This window comes from Notamacropus eugenii, chromosome 2 (assembly GCF_028372415.1).
Source record: "Notamacropus eugenii isolate mMacEug1 chromosome 2, mMacEug1.pri_v2, whole genome shotgun sequence".
Taxonomy (NCBI): domain Eukaryota; kingdom Metazoa; phylum Chordata; class Mammalia; order Diprotodontia; family Macropodidae; genus Notamacropus; species Notamacropus eugenii.
In genome coordinates, this window is record NC_092873.1 from 408167518 (window position 1) to 408181363 (window position 13846).

Consider the following 13846-nt stretch of genomic DNA (forward strand, 5'->3'; position numbering starts at 1 on the left):
TCTTTTTAACTATAGCTTTCTACATTTACTGGTTCCATAAAGGTAGCTTATTTGAAAGAGTATAAAGTATTTTGCATTTATTAATGGACAGCTGGTGGCACAGTGGATATAGAGTACCAGCTCTGGAGTCAGGAAGACCTGAATTCAGATCTTACATCAAACACTTACTGTGTGACCTCTGGCCAGGTCACATAACCCTGATTACCTCTGCCACCACCCCCACCCCCCCAGAAAAAAGCATTTAAGTGCCTATTATGTGCCAGGCACTCTGCTTAGGCTCTTGGGATCCAGAGAAGAAAATTAAACTGTCCTGAGTTCTTTTCTGCTCTCCTTCTATATCATCAGATTTATTAGGTTCAAATACTGTTTTTATGTAGATGATTCCCAGATCTGTACATCTCACCGTAGTCTCTCCCCTAAGCTTCATTGTCACATTACCACCTTACCTCTTCGACATCTCAAAATGGATGGCCATAGGACCTTAACATATCCAAGATGAGTGGTACTCATCTTTCAAAAAAAAAAAATCCCCTCTTCCAGGCTTGCCTATTACTGTTAAGGGCACCATCATCCTCCCAGTCTTCCAAGACCAAATATAACATCCTCTGGCTTGTAAAAACTCTTCACTACCTGGTTCTTCACAGTTTTGTTACTCTTTAATCCCCTGCATATACTCCTTCAAGACTAAGCACAAACCCTACTTTCTGTAGGAGGCCTTTCCTGATTCCTCCCCTTTCCCCCAGTCCCCGCCATCCCCCACTAATGCCTTTCCTTTCAGCTTCCTTTCCACCTACACTGTAGAGATGTCACAAGTACAGTTTTTACTTATTGTCTCCTCTGTTGTATGTATGTGAGATCCGTGAGAGCAAGGACTGTGTATTTGCCTCTTTTTTTATCCCCAGCATGAGACTATAAGAACAGTGTTAGGAGAGGTCAAATCTAAAATGAATTGAATCTTATGAAGAATGATAAAAAGTTTTTTAAATATCTTTAGTTTATTCTCCAAACAAGATCATGGGTTATGGCAGATTATACAGTATTAATAGATAACAGACCTAAGAAATGACTCAGTTCCTATTATCAAACTGCTTTAGTCTCCATTGTTCAAATCTCTGGAGTTCAAATCTCCACACACAGGCAAATTATAGTCCAGTTAAATGAAATAACATGCGGATAAAATTATGAATGGTTGCTGATCATCTCTGGATGATGGAAGTTGGAAGATGTCCAAATATTTTCCCAAAAAGGACAGAATAGAATCCAAAAACTCTGGACTAATGCAGCTTACAGGTTGGAGACACAGAATTGAAAGGAACCTCTAAGATCATCTCATCCAATAGAAATCCCCTCCACAGCATAACTAGCACATGGTCATTCAGGCTTTTGCTTAAAGACTTCTCACTGAAGAGCCCTTAACAATGACCTGATCCATACTTTTCATTTCACAAATAAGGAAACTAAAACCCAAGAGTAAAGTGATGTGCTGAAAGTGACACAGCTAGATTAATCCCTAGAACAGATTTGTCTTTGAACAGTTTTTTGAGCACGTAAACCAGGAAAGCAGCAATCAGTAAGGACCAGCACTGATTCACTGAGAATACCCTAACATGTGAAGCTTTTTCCTTTTTTTTTTCTTAGTAAAGGGGTAGAAGACTTGTCTTCCACCAAAATCCTATTCCAGTGCCTCTTTGTGGCATGAAGGAAACATCAAGTTCTCAAAACAGAGTTCAAGCCCTGGTAACTCAGTCTACCAAGCTGGAAAAAATCTCAGTACAGTTCTAGCAATGGATCATATGCCTCTTCTCCAAAGGCCAATCTGGTTAGGTTCAGTTCTACAGAACTGACCACTGTCAGGTGAACAATTTTTCCAGCCACAGCTACTCAGTGGTCTTACACTCAAATAAAAATAGGGACCATTACAGTGTACCTGAAGATCCCTGTGGGCCCATATTGCCTCAGAAAACCACATATAAATATTATGTACTTGGGTCTTGCCGACTCCAGGGCTACCACCCTATCCATGGTGCCACCTAGAAATTTGCTGATAACACAAAGCTGGGGATAACTAATTCAATGGGTGGTCAGAACCAGGACTCAAAAAGATTTGACAGACTAGAAGACAAGTTAAGACTAGCAAAATAAAATTTAAGGTTTATAAATCTAAAGTTCTGTACTTTAAAAAAAAAAGTCAACAAGAGAATAAGGAAGACGGTTCATATAATAAAGACCTGGAATTTTTAGTACACTAGAATATCTGTATGAGTCAGTAGCGTGTTGTTGTCAAAAATAATGCAATTTAAGCTACATTAATAGAACTTTTGTCCAGAGCAAGGAAGGTTCTTCATCAGACGTCTTCATCAGACAACATCTAGAATACCTTGTTCGTTTCTCAGCACCACATTTTAGGAAGGACATTGGCAAGCCTGAATCTTTTCAGAACAGAGCAACTAGGATGATGAGGGACCCAAAACCAAAGGATGAGTTAGAAGAACTGGGGAATGTTCAACCAGAAAAAGAGATTTGGGGGGGTGAATATATAAGTCTTGAAAAATGTAAAATGTTATCAAGTATAAGACGAATTAGACTTTATTTCTTGGTCTGAGAAAGAGGATCAAGAATAGAACATACAAGGAAGATTTTAGTTTAAGAAAGAATTTCTAATAACTGGTCATTTGTCCCCCAACTCATCAGTTTGCTTTCTAAAATGTGACACCCAGAAGTGAGCATAACACTTCAGCTGTAGCATATCTTGGGCATGGGGTACCAGGACTGTCATTACCTAATCCTAGAAATTACCCATATGAATATGTGCTTATGTATGTATGTTTGATTTAAGAAGCTTTATAGTGTCAGGTCTATTATTTAAAACTAATTTAAGTTTCTATAGGAAAACCAAATCTAACTTATATCATTTCAATTTATAGCACCTTTTTTTTTTTTAATGTTTAACAATCACTGCCATACAATTGAGATTTTATCCCCCCCACACCTACCCCCCCACTACCCCCCTCCCTCCCCACGACTGCATACAATTCTGTATAGATTCTACATATACTTTCCTATTGAGTATATTTTCACTATAGTCATGCTATGTAGTCAGACTAAAATAAATGAAAGAAATCGTATAACAAATCAGAACATGATACACAAACACATACACATACACAAACATGATCTGCTACATTTTGTGAGTGACTTCCATATTTCTTTCTCTGAGTGTGGAGGGCATTTTGCCTTGAGAACCACCTTTGAGATTTTTTTTTTTTTATAAGAAGTTTTTGCGTTATTACAAAATTCCAAGTCTACCAGAAAAAACTCTCACACACTGTGGTCGTTGCTGTGCAACAAAGTTCTCCTGGTTCTGCTCCTTTCACTCAGCATCAGGTCATATAAGTCCTTCCAGGCCTCTCTGAAGTCTTCTTGTTCATCATTTCTTATGGCACAATAGTACTCCATTACATTTATAGCACCTTTTTTTTAAGAAAAATAACTAATTGTAAGTAAATGGACTATGTTTCTTGGAGTTTGACACTCTTAGTATCTTTCAGGTTGTGTTTTTGTTCCTATTTGTGGATTACAAAATAGCAATGTCCAAATATAATTGATCCTATAAGAAAAAGACTTTCATATTTTGACCTCTACCCTAATGAATAATGAAATATGTTATTAATATGATCATCAATATAGATATGACCCTTCTAAACTTTTGACAGGTTGTTCCAACAGAAGGATTGGTGTCTATATTAAAGAAAAGAAATAATAGTGAAGGAAATCAGCTTGCCCAAATGCAGCAAAAATCATCAAAGAGACGAGTGAGGTTCCAAGAAATAGAAGACTCCTTGGATCAGGGTAAGTTGCAGATAAGAATTAGTAACAGGATTTTTTTTTTTTAAGATGTGAATCTAGCAACTAATTTTATCCCTACATGTTCTTATCAACCAGGAAGAGATTGTAAATGGCTATGACTTCATCAGTCCTGGTACTGACGTACTTGTGCCTTTGTAGATGATTTCTCAAGTTACTCTGAAAAAAAGTCATTCCATGGCAGCCAGCCTCCCCACAGGGCACCTTTCCACTTCTCTGTAAAGTAGACAACTTATTACTAGGTTTGTACTTGAACCTGTTCTTTGTAGGATGTGCCACAGGATGGTGGCAGGATGTGTAGGATTGTGCACAGATAAAAATCACGTATGAGAAACCGTCCACATTGAGGCATCAAAGGAAGGCTTTAGTGGAGGAATTGTTGCCTTAAGTCACTTTTGTTTTGAGTATTTATAATTAGAGATTTTTTTCTTTTGCACAGTTCGCCATGAGGAAAAAGAAAAGCACTGTCTCAGAAAGAAGTCTTCTATAATGTCTTCTAAGTCCTAATAATTCCCATACTTCATTAATATTCTGAATATTTGTATATTATAAGCTTTAGTCCAAGTTCTTGATCCTCTTCTAAAGTATGTAAATGATGCCCTATCTCCTCAGAGAGCTCTACAATAGAAAAAATTCATTAGGAGCAAAATATTCTGGAATTTAAAGTTCTAATAACTGCCATCACCTTTGCCATAACTTTGTAAATGGGAATTTGTGAGACCAGTCCTATAGAAACTGATTTTTCCCTCCTAAGCAGAGTGCCATGGGCATAGGATGGTACCTTGTAATGTGACTGCATAGGCCAAACAATTAGGTAAAGGTCAGGGATGGATAACTAATAATATGTCCCAGATCCTATGCTTTAAGGTTAAAGCATAACTTCATAAGTTATGCTTCTTTTAAAATATGTGTTTATCTTAAATACTTATCAACCACTATAAGTTAAACAAGTGACTCAATAAAATTAGGGTAGGGTTTAAAGAAATATGTCAGCAGTGTAGTACTTTTTTTACTAAGCCATTATTTTTTACACAGCTGTTATTAATCATCACCTAACTCTGGTTTTCCCCACTGTGTTACAAGAACTTTCTGTCACTTTAACATGCCTCGGGCCTCTCATCTACTGTTTGGCTATAGGATATAGATGTGTACACAAAAGAAACCTTTGAGTCCAACCTTCTTGCTTTACAGATGAGGAAACTGAGTCCCAGTGGTGCATAGCAGGGCATTTGCACCAATGATCTGTGACTCCAGAACCAGGGCTGCTTATTCCCCCATACCAAGCTGCCTTATCGACAGTACTGCCTTAAACTCCCTATTTCTTTTTCCTGAAATAGGAAAATGGAGAAAAGACCATATGCTCTCATCTTCCTTTACACTGGTCTGTGCAAAAAAAAAAAATATGCTATTAATCTTTCCCTTCAAGGGAGGATAACAACCCAAATATCTACCGTGCTGGGCCCATGCTTGGTTCCAGTCCAGTCCTGGTTCCTTCTACCACTTGTTGGCATGTGTGTGACTACTTCATTTCATCTGTAAAACAGGAATGGGAATTCCTGCCCTGGCTGCCTTGAGAATCAACTGAAATAATATGTATGAAAGAACTACCCAGGGCTGAGCTGATTATGGTGATTGTATGTATTATCACTGTGTTCTATAGATTCTCACCAACCCATGTTTTTGCCACAAACATCTTAGAAGAGACAAACCTTTTCTCCTCTGAACACTTTAAACCTATATGGATAATGTAGAAAAAATTATAAACAGTTCAAACTGTTATTAAACTGTTGTTTGGCATAACTGTTAGTTATGCTGAAGTTTCCTAATAATGATGTGGACTTAAAAAAGGCACATTTCTACTTGAATAGACTTTTTTTCTCAGCAGAGAAATTTATAGGAGCAATGATTTCATTAGATTAAAAAATGACATTCTTATTATATAGCAAATCTTTAACCAAAATATAAATAAATAAGTTATTTCAATTTAACGTGGCTACTTCATTATTTGTTATTATAGAGTAAAATCCTGTATAATAATGCCTAGATTCCATTTAAGCACAAGTTAGTTACTAAAAAAAAGCAAACTGACCTCGAAAAGAGTCTTGGATTTGGAGTCAGAAAACCTGGATTAGAATCTCATATGTTATTTACCAGTGTGTCTGTCCTTGGGCAAAGTCATTTAGCTTCTGTGTATCCGTGGACAAGACAGCTGATTCTCTCTGCTCTCCAGTTTCTTCATATGTAAAAGGAAAGCGTTGGACATGATGACTTCTGAAGTCCCTCCCAGCTCTTCATCTGGGATCTTATAAACTGAATAATGTGCAACACATTGAAATAGTAAGGGATATTTGTTACACAGTTGTAAAGCTCTGTTTCCGGTGCTTTTCCTACAGGACTGGGATAATTAGAAGTATATAGCCTTTCCTATTCAGTGAATATATGGCAGGTGCTAAATATACTATTTTGGTTTTGCTTTGATAACCTCACCATGTTGGAAATTTTTTATGTGACTTCGTTTGTCTTCATGTTCTCACAGATGAAGTTGGTGGTGGCTCCTGTCTGTTACTGGTCTTGCTGTGCATAGCAACTGTTTTCCTTAGCATTGGAGGAACTGCATTGTACTGTACCTTTGGTGATGTGGAATCACCTGTATGTACTGACTTTGCGGCCAACATGGATTTCTATTATACCAAGGTACTGCAGGGAATAACAGAACTTAAACACAGGATATCCTTCTCCTAGCAGCATTCCAGCCTTGAATGCTGCTGGCAGCAAGAACCGAAGATAGGACAATACTTCTGTCCTGTGTGCTGCCACTTTCAGTGAGATACCACGGGCAGAACAGACTTCTTCAGCAGAGACTCTGAGCACTGGAAGGTGGAAGGGTGACCAAATCTTGATGTCTTAGAAAGCACATCAATCTGTATCTTCCAAGTTGATGCAAGTAGAAATGGACAAAGCATTCCTATAAGCACCCCTTTTTCGCCATCTTGATATGCTAATGGTTAAAGATCACTTTTAGTTTACATTTGTTTGTCCAAAGACATTGCTTCCAGCTATCATGCAATAAGTCTTGTGTGTCATGAAAAGGAATTACCTTGTAGTCTTAATGTCTTTTTTAATTATACTCGGGAGCTGCAGCTGCATAATCCAGGTTTAGCAAATCAGTGTTTTCAAAGTCCACACCCAGTATGTGAAATAGTTGCGTGTATGTATTCGTCTTATCTTTCTCTATTCTCAGGCAGTTATTATGAGCAAATACCCAACCCAGGATAATAACAATTGTCATTATTCTTTTATCTTGAATATTGCTGTGCAGGCACAGATCTTCCTTTTATTTTAACCATTGTTTAACCATGCAGCTGTGGGATAGATGGCCTGGAGTAGACAGTTGAGTTTCAGAAATTTGGCTCTGGCATGAGAGCTCTGATAGCTCTATGCAGAAGTCAACAGCTGTTGATGTCTGGCTAATCCAATTAGATCAAAGAGTTCCTGCCCCTCCTCAGGCCTCCATTTGTAACCCCTAGTTAGAGCATGCCTCTAACATGGTTTTCATACTTCTTGACGCCATGAACGAATGCTCAGTTCCAGTTTAGGCCTCTCCTATGAAAAGCAATTTTTTTTTTTTTTTTGGCAAGTGAGATTACATCATTGAGATAAATGATTCAGTATTTTAAAAAATCATGTTTCTTTAACATTTGAATGTGCATTCGTATAATGAGTTTGAATATGCATAATAGACATTTAATAGTCACTTTGTCAGCAAAGGTTCAGTCATTTCTGGAACAGGTGAACTTCAGTTCCCCCTTCCCCCAAAAGATACATAATAATACAGAGTTACCCCCTTGAAGCTCAGTTGTTCAACACGTAGGAAGCCTTACTTATCCTTTTCATATCATAGACCACAATTACACAATGTTATTTAATGCAAAACATTACTTTTCAAATAAAACTTAAGAATTATAATTTTCCAGGAAGTAGTCCTTGTTTTACATTATTTTCATGTCAGAATCATTTAAAAGAAGAAGGGAGAAATTAGTTTTATATTTCTACGTATTACTGGCTGGTTCAGTACCTCCCTTTGTGTTTCTGCTTATTTATTTAGATTAGATTCATTTTAAGGGATTTTTTTTTCTGTAAATTGAAGTGTTGCTGAGCATGCATTCAGTTATTTTAAAGCTGTATGTACAGTTACTGTATCATTAAGTGTGTGCTTTGGTTTTCTGCAACTTAAGTTCAGAGTGTTTTTAAATTTATTTTTAAATTGATGGTTTGTTTTCACCTAAAAATACTGTTTGACTTATCTGCATCGTGTCATCATGTAATACCTTCAAGAGTTATAGGTCAGAGATATTTATTTAGGAGTATATAAGATATTGAGATCATGAATCCTTATACTTAAGACTGGTTTTATTAGAAGATATTTTAATGTTCTATTATAAATTTTAAGAGATTAAAAAGCTGAGGTGATTTTTTTAAAGCAGTTCAGTTGCACTGTGTATCAAATTTATTCTCAAATTCTATATAAATGTTGATGGTACTAATTCTTATGTGGTGTGTCAGTCAGGCCTGCTCACAAGAACTTCAGTGAGTGGCCATTAGCCATAGCCAGATGTCTTCGGTTTTGCCCTTAATTTCCAATTAGGAGACCTTTGTCCTGCAACCTGGCAATTCCACATTAAGACAAAAATAAGGTTTTCCTCCCTGTTTCAGTCACAGAGCTGACGCCGTTCCCTTCCAAGTCATTTACTGTTGGAATCTATAGGAAATCAATGACAGTGTATTTGCTTTTAGAGCTTAAGGCTTCTTCCTTTGAGCATAGTTCCTATTGGTCTGCTGGGAAGTTTGCACACAAAGAATGGAGGAGAAAGGAAATAAGATGCATTGGTAAAATTGAACAAGTGGTGCTTAGAGAGAATACATATCCTTCTAACTGCCCTGAGTGGGGAAAAAGGAGGTCATTAGAGTGTGGCCAGAACACAGAGATGCCTTGGCTTAAGAACAGGCTTAACATCTCAACAGAGCAAATTAGGACAATTTTTAAAAGTTTAATAGCCATTTATTGCATGACTTGGTGTAATTCTAATTCCACTTAGTGATGAAAGGGCCATTTAACTCACATGAAAAATTTCACCTAATTTTTCAAGTGTAAAATTTTATGTCATTTGAAGGTACTAAGAATTTGTAACAAATCTAATATTCTTGAAGAACTGTATTTGAAAGCATCAAATCTAGCTTGTGATTTAAAATCTTCAACAAACAAAAAGTGTCTGAGAGAATTTATTTGGACCCTTGGGTGCTGAACAATTTTTGACTCTTATTATGTGTGGCCATTGAGATGTTGAAAGGCTCCTGTTTGTGAATAACTGTCTTCCATGTATGGCTGCACTACTTGAAATTCTGCCATAAAAGATCCATTCCTTCAAATTTAAGGTTTTGTCCTTTAAAACTATAGCCTTGCTGGGAGGGGGAACACATGAACCTCTCTATTCTAGTTTTGAGGAAGGTAGGAAGCCCCACCCAGGAGTAACAGGGAAGAGATAGAGCACTGCCGGACCGCATGAAGGCAGGGTGTGGTGCCAAACAGGGAGGCTAATGTTGGGCTCTTTATTAAGTCATCAGAGTAATCTGAAACCAGCAATCTTACTCCATGAATTTTTAAGGCTGTCTAGTACCATACATGCTCTAGTACTATACATACATATCTATAGGTAGAAGAATACAAATTTTGAAGTTAATGTTTTTCTATTCTGTCTTAAAATGTTTTCATTAAAGCTGCAGTAATCTGGTAATCTTTAAAGAATTACCCTTTGCTCTTCTAGCACAGTCAGGATGCAAAGCAGGCTAGATAAGCAGTTAACTGCAACACATAGAGAAGGGGATATGAAAAGGATACTTTTTATCACTTTTTTTTAAATGCATGTATTTTCTCCCATAAAGTCCCTGGAGACCTACTCCTGAGTGTTTTCCTGTCACAAAGATGACCCTGCTGTGTCATCAGAGAGCTATATTATCAGAGCTCTGAGTGTTGTCCTGACAACAGACCACCTTACCTTCCAAGAGCTAGGCTCACTAAATATGGGGAGGCCCATCCCCAGTAGACTGTCCATTTAATAGTAAAGACACTGCATCTAGACACCTGTTGTCACAATCCCAGAAATGGAGTGGTACTGCAGAGGACAAAAATGAGAAAAGCAGCTAGACACAGAAGAAAGGTCCATGCTAGATGCAACACAATTTTGAAGGAGTTGAGGCATCACTCAACAAAGTATCTGAGACTAAATGAGGAAAAGATACCAAAAAGTATGGCAAAAACCTTTGACCTTAATACTACCCAAAAAAGACCAACAATTACTGACCCCCATTCTACTTGCCCAGCTACATAAAGTTTTTACAAAGATAATCTACCCACACACAGACCTCCTTGATGAGGGTTTTAAAAGAGATTAGTCAGGCTTTTATCAGCAGTGTTCTTTGGTAGTTCATATCTTTACCATTATACATATGAATGACAGGTTTATAGAATACAAAATGCTACTGTTCTTATTATTTGTTGAATATAAAAAAGTATTTGATTCAGAAGAACAAAAGACTACCTTAAAGGCTTTCTTCCAATGAGGTGTCTCCCATGCCTCGGTCAAATTATACAAATCTGCTTAGAAAACACAACAAATAATCTTGTTCAAGAACTCATCAGTCTTTAATATCCAGCAAGGCATAAAATATGTAGACCAAGATGTAGACCAAATATCTTGACCAAGATGTTGACCATTGTCATTGAAAATATCCAGCACAGGTCCAAATTGAAGGTTAGGTCCTCCAAGTGCTCCTGTTTGAGAAGCACCTGTGTAAGGGATACAGCCAAAGAAATGTAGAAGAGAAAAAGATGAATGTGGATGTGTCGAGAGGATCTTCAAGTTAGAAGAACTCAAAGTCCTTCACTCTTTGGATGGACCTGTAGTGATCATGTGGGAGGACATGGCCAAGAGTCACACAGGATAGCCTGTGATTTGTCTTCATCACAAAAGATACCCACATCAGATCCACTTGAGTCCATACTTTTAATACCAGTGAATCCTGCTCTCAGTTATGCAGGCTATAGTGAAAGTCTTCAGAGTCCAGTCGATGCAACCTTCCTGGGACACATAACTGTTTTGTCCTAGCTCTGCCCCAGTATTATTTTTTTAAGTGTGCTACATAGTTCTTGATACTAATCCTTCTAGTGGCAATGATCATTCTATACAATAAACATTTATTAAGTGCTTGAGGGGAAAAGCACTGTAGATTGAAAAAACTAAACTCTCTTCACAGAACTTACATCCTACTTGAGGGCCCATGTGCACAGGTAATTAAATAATAAAGCAATCTCAAGAGGAAGAGAGCACTAACTAAATGGAGATGTCAGGAAAGCACTTAGAGTTTTAACTGAGATGAGCCTTGAAGAAAAGGGGGGATATTTAAGGCAGAAACAACATCTGAGTACATTCTGGGTGTGGGTTCAGCCTCTGTGAAGCACAGGAAATAAAATGTCAAGTGGAACAAATAACTAGTTCCATTTGATGGACCTTGGAGTACTTGATTGGGAGTAAGATGAAATAGGTCTAAAAAGGTAGATTCAAGCCAAATTGTGGAATCCTTCAATGCTGCACCATTTAACTCAACGAAATGCTGGGGGGAATCTGCTTTGTCAAAGTGCCTTACAAAATGGCAGCTCTTTTGTTTCATGGCCCAGACTTCTGTTGGGGGTGGAGAGGAGGAACAGAAAGAAGGCTTGCCTGACTGTCTTCCATTTCTGTTCCCCAGGGAGCGAGCCCAAGGTTAAGAACAGAGCTGTAGCTCAGCCTAACCTAGCAGCTCCTGCCAAGCAGGGACTCAGGTAACACCCTCCATCTCTAACCCTCCCCATTCTGAAAGATTTAAATCTCCCCTGGGTGAGAGAAAAAGCCTGGCCCCAGATTATTCTTTTTCTCTATCCTGAAGTCACTGTCCTTCCACAGTAAAGGTTCAGGACACACAAGGAACCCTGTAGGATGCCTATATCTGTTTTAGTCTTAATTTCTTAACACCTATGTTACCTGCCATCTACAGCTTCCATGTCATAGTGGTTTCAGCAAGAGGAATCTTTTTCTAATGATGTTTCCTTCTGTGTTGTGAGGGTCTGGTTTCCTAGAACAAATGCTGCGTATGGAGTCAGGAAAGACGTGCATTTGAATCCTGCCCCTAACATCTGTAAAATGGGAAAGGAAGCAAGCATTTATTAAAGGCCTATTATGTGCCAGGCACTTTGCAAATATTATCTCATTTGGTTCCCACAATAATCCTGAGGTGTGAGTACTCTTTACAATTCAAGAAATTGAGGCAAACTGAGGTTACGTGATTCATCCAGGTTCACACAACTAGTAAGTGTCTGAGACTGAATTCTTCTTGACTCCAAGTCCAGTGCTCTAACCACAGAGCTCCCTCTGTTGTACTTACCTTACAGGGTTCTTGTGAAGATTAAATGAGCTCATGTTTACCAAGATCACTTAGTAAATGTGGAGGAGCACTACAAGTTTCCCAATAAGACCAGACCATTATCATAGAATCACAAAACAAACCGTCTAGTTGGAAAGGACCTTAGGAGATTCTCTCATTTAACTGGCAAGGAAATTGCATCCATATAATCACTGGCCAGTGACACTCAGTCAAGACAATTTGGTTATTTCTAGGCAACCAAAAATTAATCTGAACAGAGAAGCCATAACTGTAGTATGTAGAATACTAGACTAGTTGGTATTAAGACAATTCTTGCTGACTTGGGTTTTCTGCCTCAATCTTATTTATCCATTTTTACAGCCACCCTAAGTTCCTTCAGGATATTTCAGGATAATGATTTATTCATAGAGTACACTATAAAATAAAATCTACCATTTATAGAGTGCTTTAAGATTCACAAATGCTTTATATTGGTAGTCTCATTTAAACTTTTTTCCTGTCATCTTAAAAATCTTCAATAAACACAAACATTTCAAGATAAAAAGAACAAGAGAAGAATTATATAAGAAACTGAACCATCATGTACAGTGTATATGTGTGTGTGTGTGTATCTTACCAAGTTAGTCACAAAATTGCTCGGTGTCCCCTTCTGTGCTTTTTTCTTCAGTGAATTTTTAAGAATATTTTCATCTCTCAGGTCCCAGTTCTGATGCTTATTAGTCTTGTGACCTTGGGCTAGTCACTGAATCTCTAAGACTCTGAATCCTCATTTGTAAAATGAAGATGATGGCCCGCATGACAATTGTCAGGAAAGCACTTTGTAATCCTTACAGGGCCATATGGATGTGTGCTCTTATTTATTTTCATGATAATTTGTGGGCAGCCTTAAGGTTTTGGTTGGAGTTCTATATTATGGAATGCTAAAATTCAGATTATTTATGCCAGTCCCTTCACTTTACAGATAAAGAAACTGAGACCCTAAGAACTGGAGTGACTTGCCCAAGGTCACAGTGGGTGTTTTTTTGGTTGGTTTTGGTTTGGTTTTTTTTTCAAGGCTCAGTGTAACCATACTTCTGAATGCCAGCCAGATATGGAGGTTTTAAGAACAGCCAGATCTCCCTCGGTCTGAGAATGCATTTACGGAAAGTGAGCTGTAATTTTTTTATTGTGACTATTGATTAGCTAGAGTCAGGAGGTCAGGAAAAAGGAGCTCTGCACTAATGGAGGTGGGGAAGATCCCACAGTCCATCAGGAGGTTTGACAGACCATAAATGACTCTTCTTTTATTTTCCAAAGAAATGAGATCAGAGTAACCAAAGAACAGAGGAGAGAAATGTCATCTTTAAATATGCTACCACTATAGAGGAAAAGTCAGTCATGTCAAGCAGTGGCTAATGAGATAGAAAGTCTATAAGGGTTTGGTTTGGTTTTTTTCCATTTTAATTTTTCCTTAGTTTAAATTTAAGCTATAAGAGTTATAATGCTAATTTGACTGAACATATGGGAG

The 13846-nt window shown here is 37.7% G+C and overlaps 1 protein-coding gene across 2 annotated transcripts in view; it reads left to right on the plus strand.

Annotated features, from left to right (window-relative positions):
- Positions 1–8347, plus strand: part of CNST (consortin, connexin sorting protein) — a 102483-nt gene extending 94136 nt beyond the window's left edge. For both annotated transcript variants that reach the window (XM_072647651.1, XM_072647652.1), the window contains 2 exons: positions 3714–3849; positions 6401–8347. In XM_072647651.1, the coding sequence (XP_072503752.1) occupies positions 3714–3849; positions 6401–6606 (342 nt within the window). In that variant the 3' untranslated portion in view covers positions 6607–8347. The remainder of the gene's footprint in view (positions 1–3713; positions 3850–6400) is intronic.
- Positions 8348–13846: the final 5499 nt, after the last annotated feature.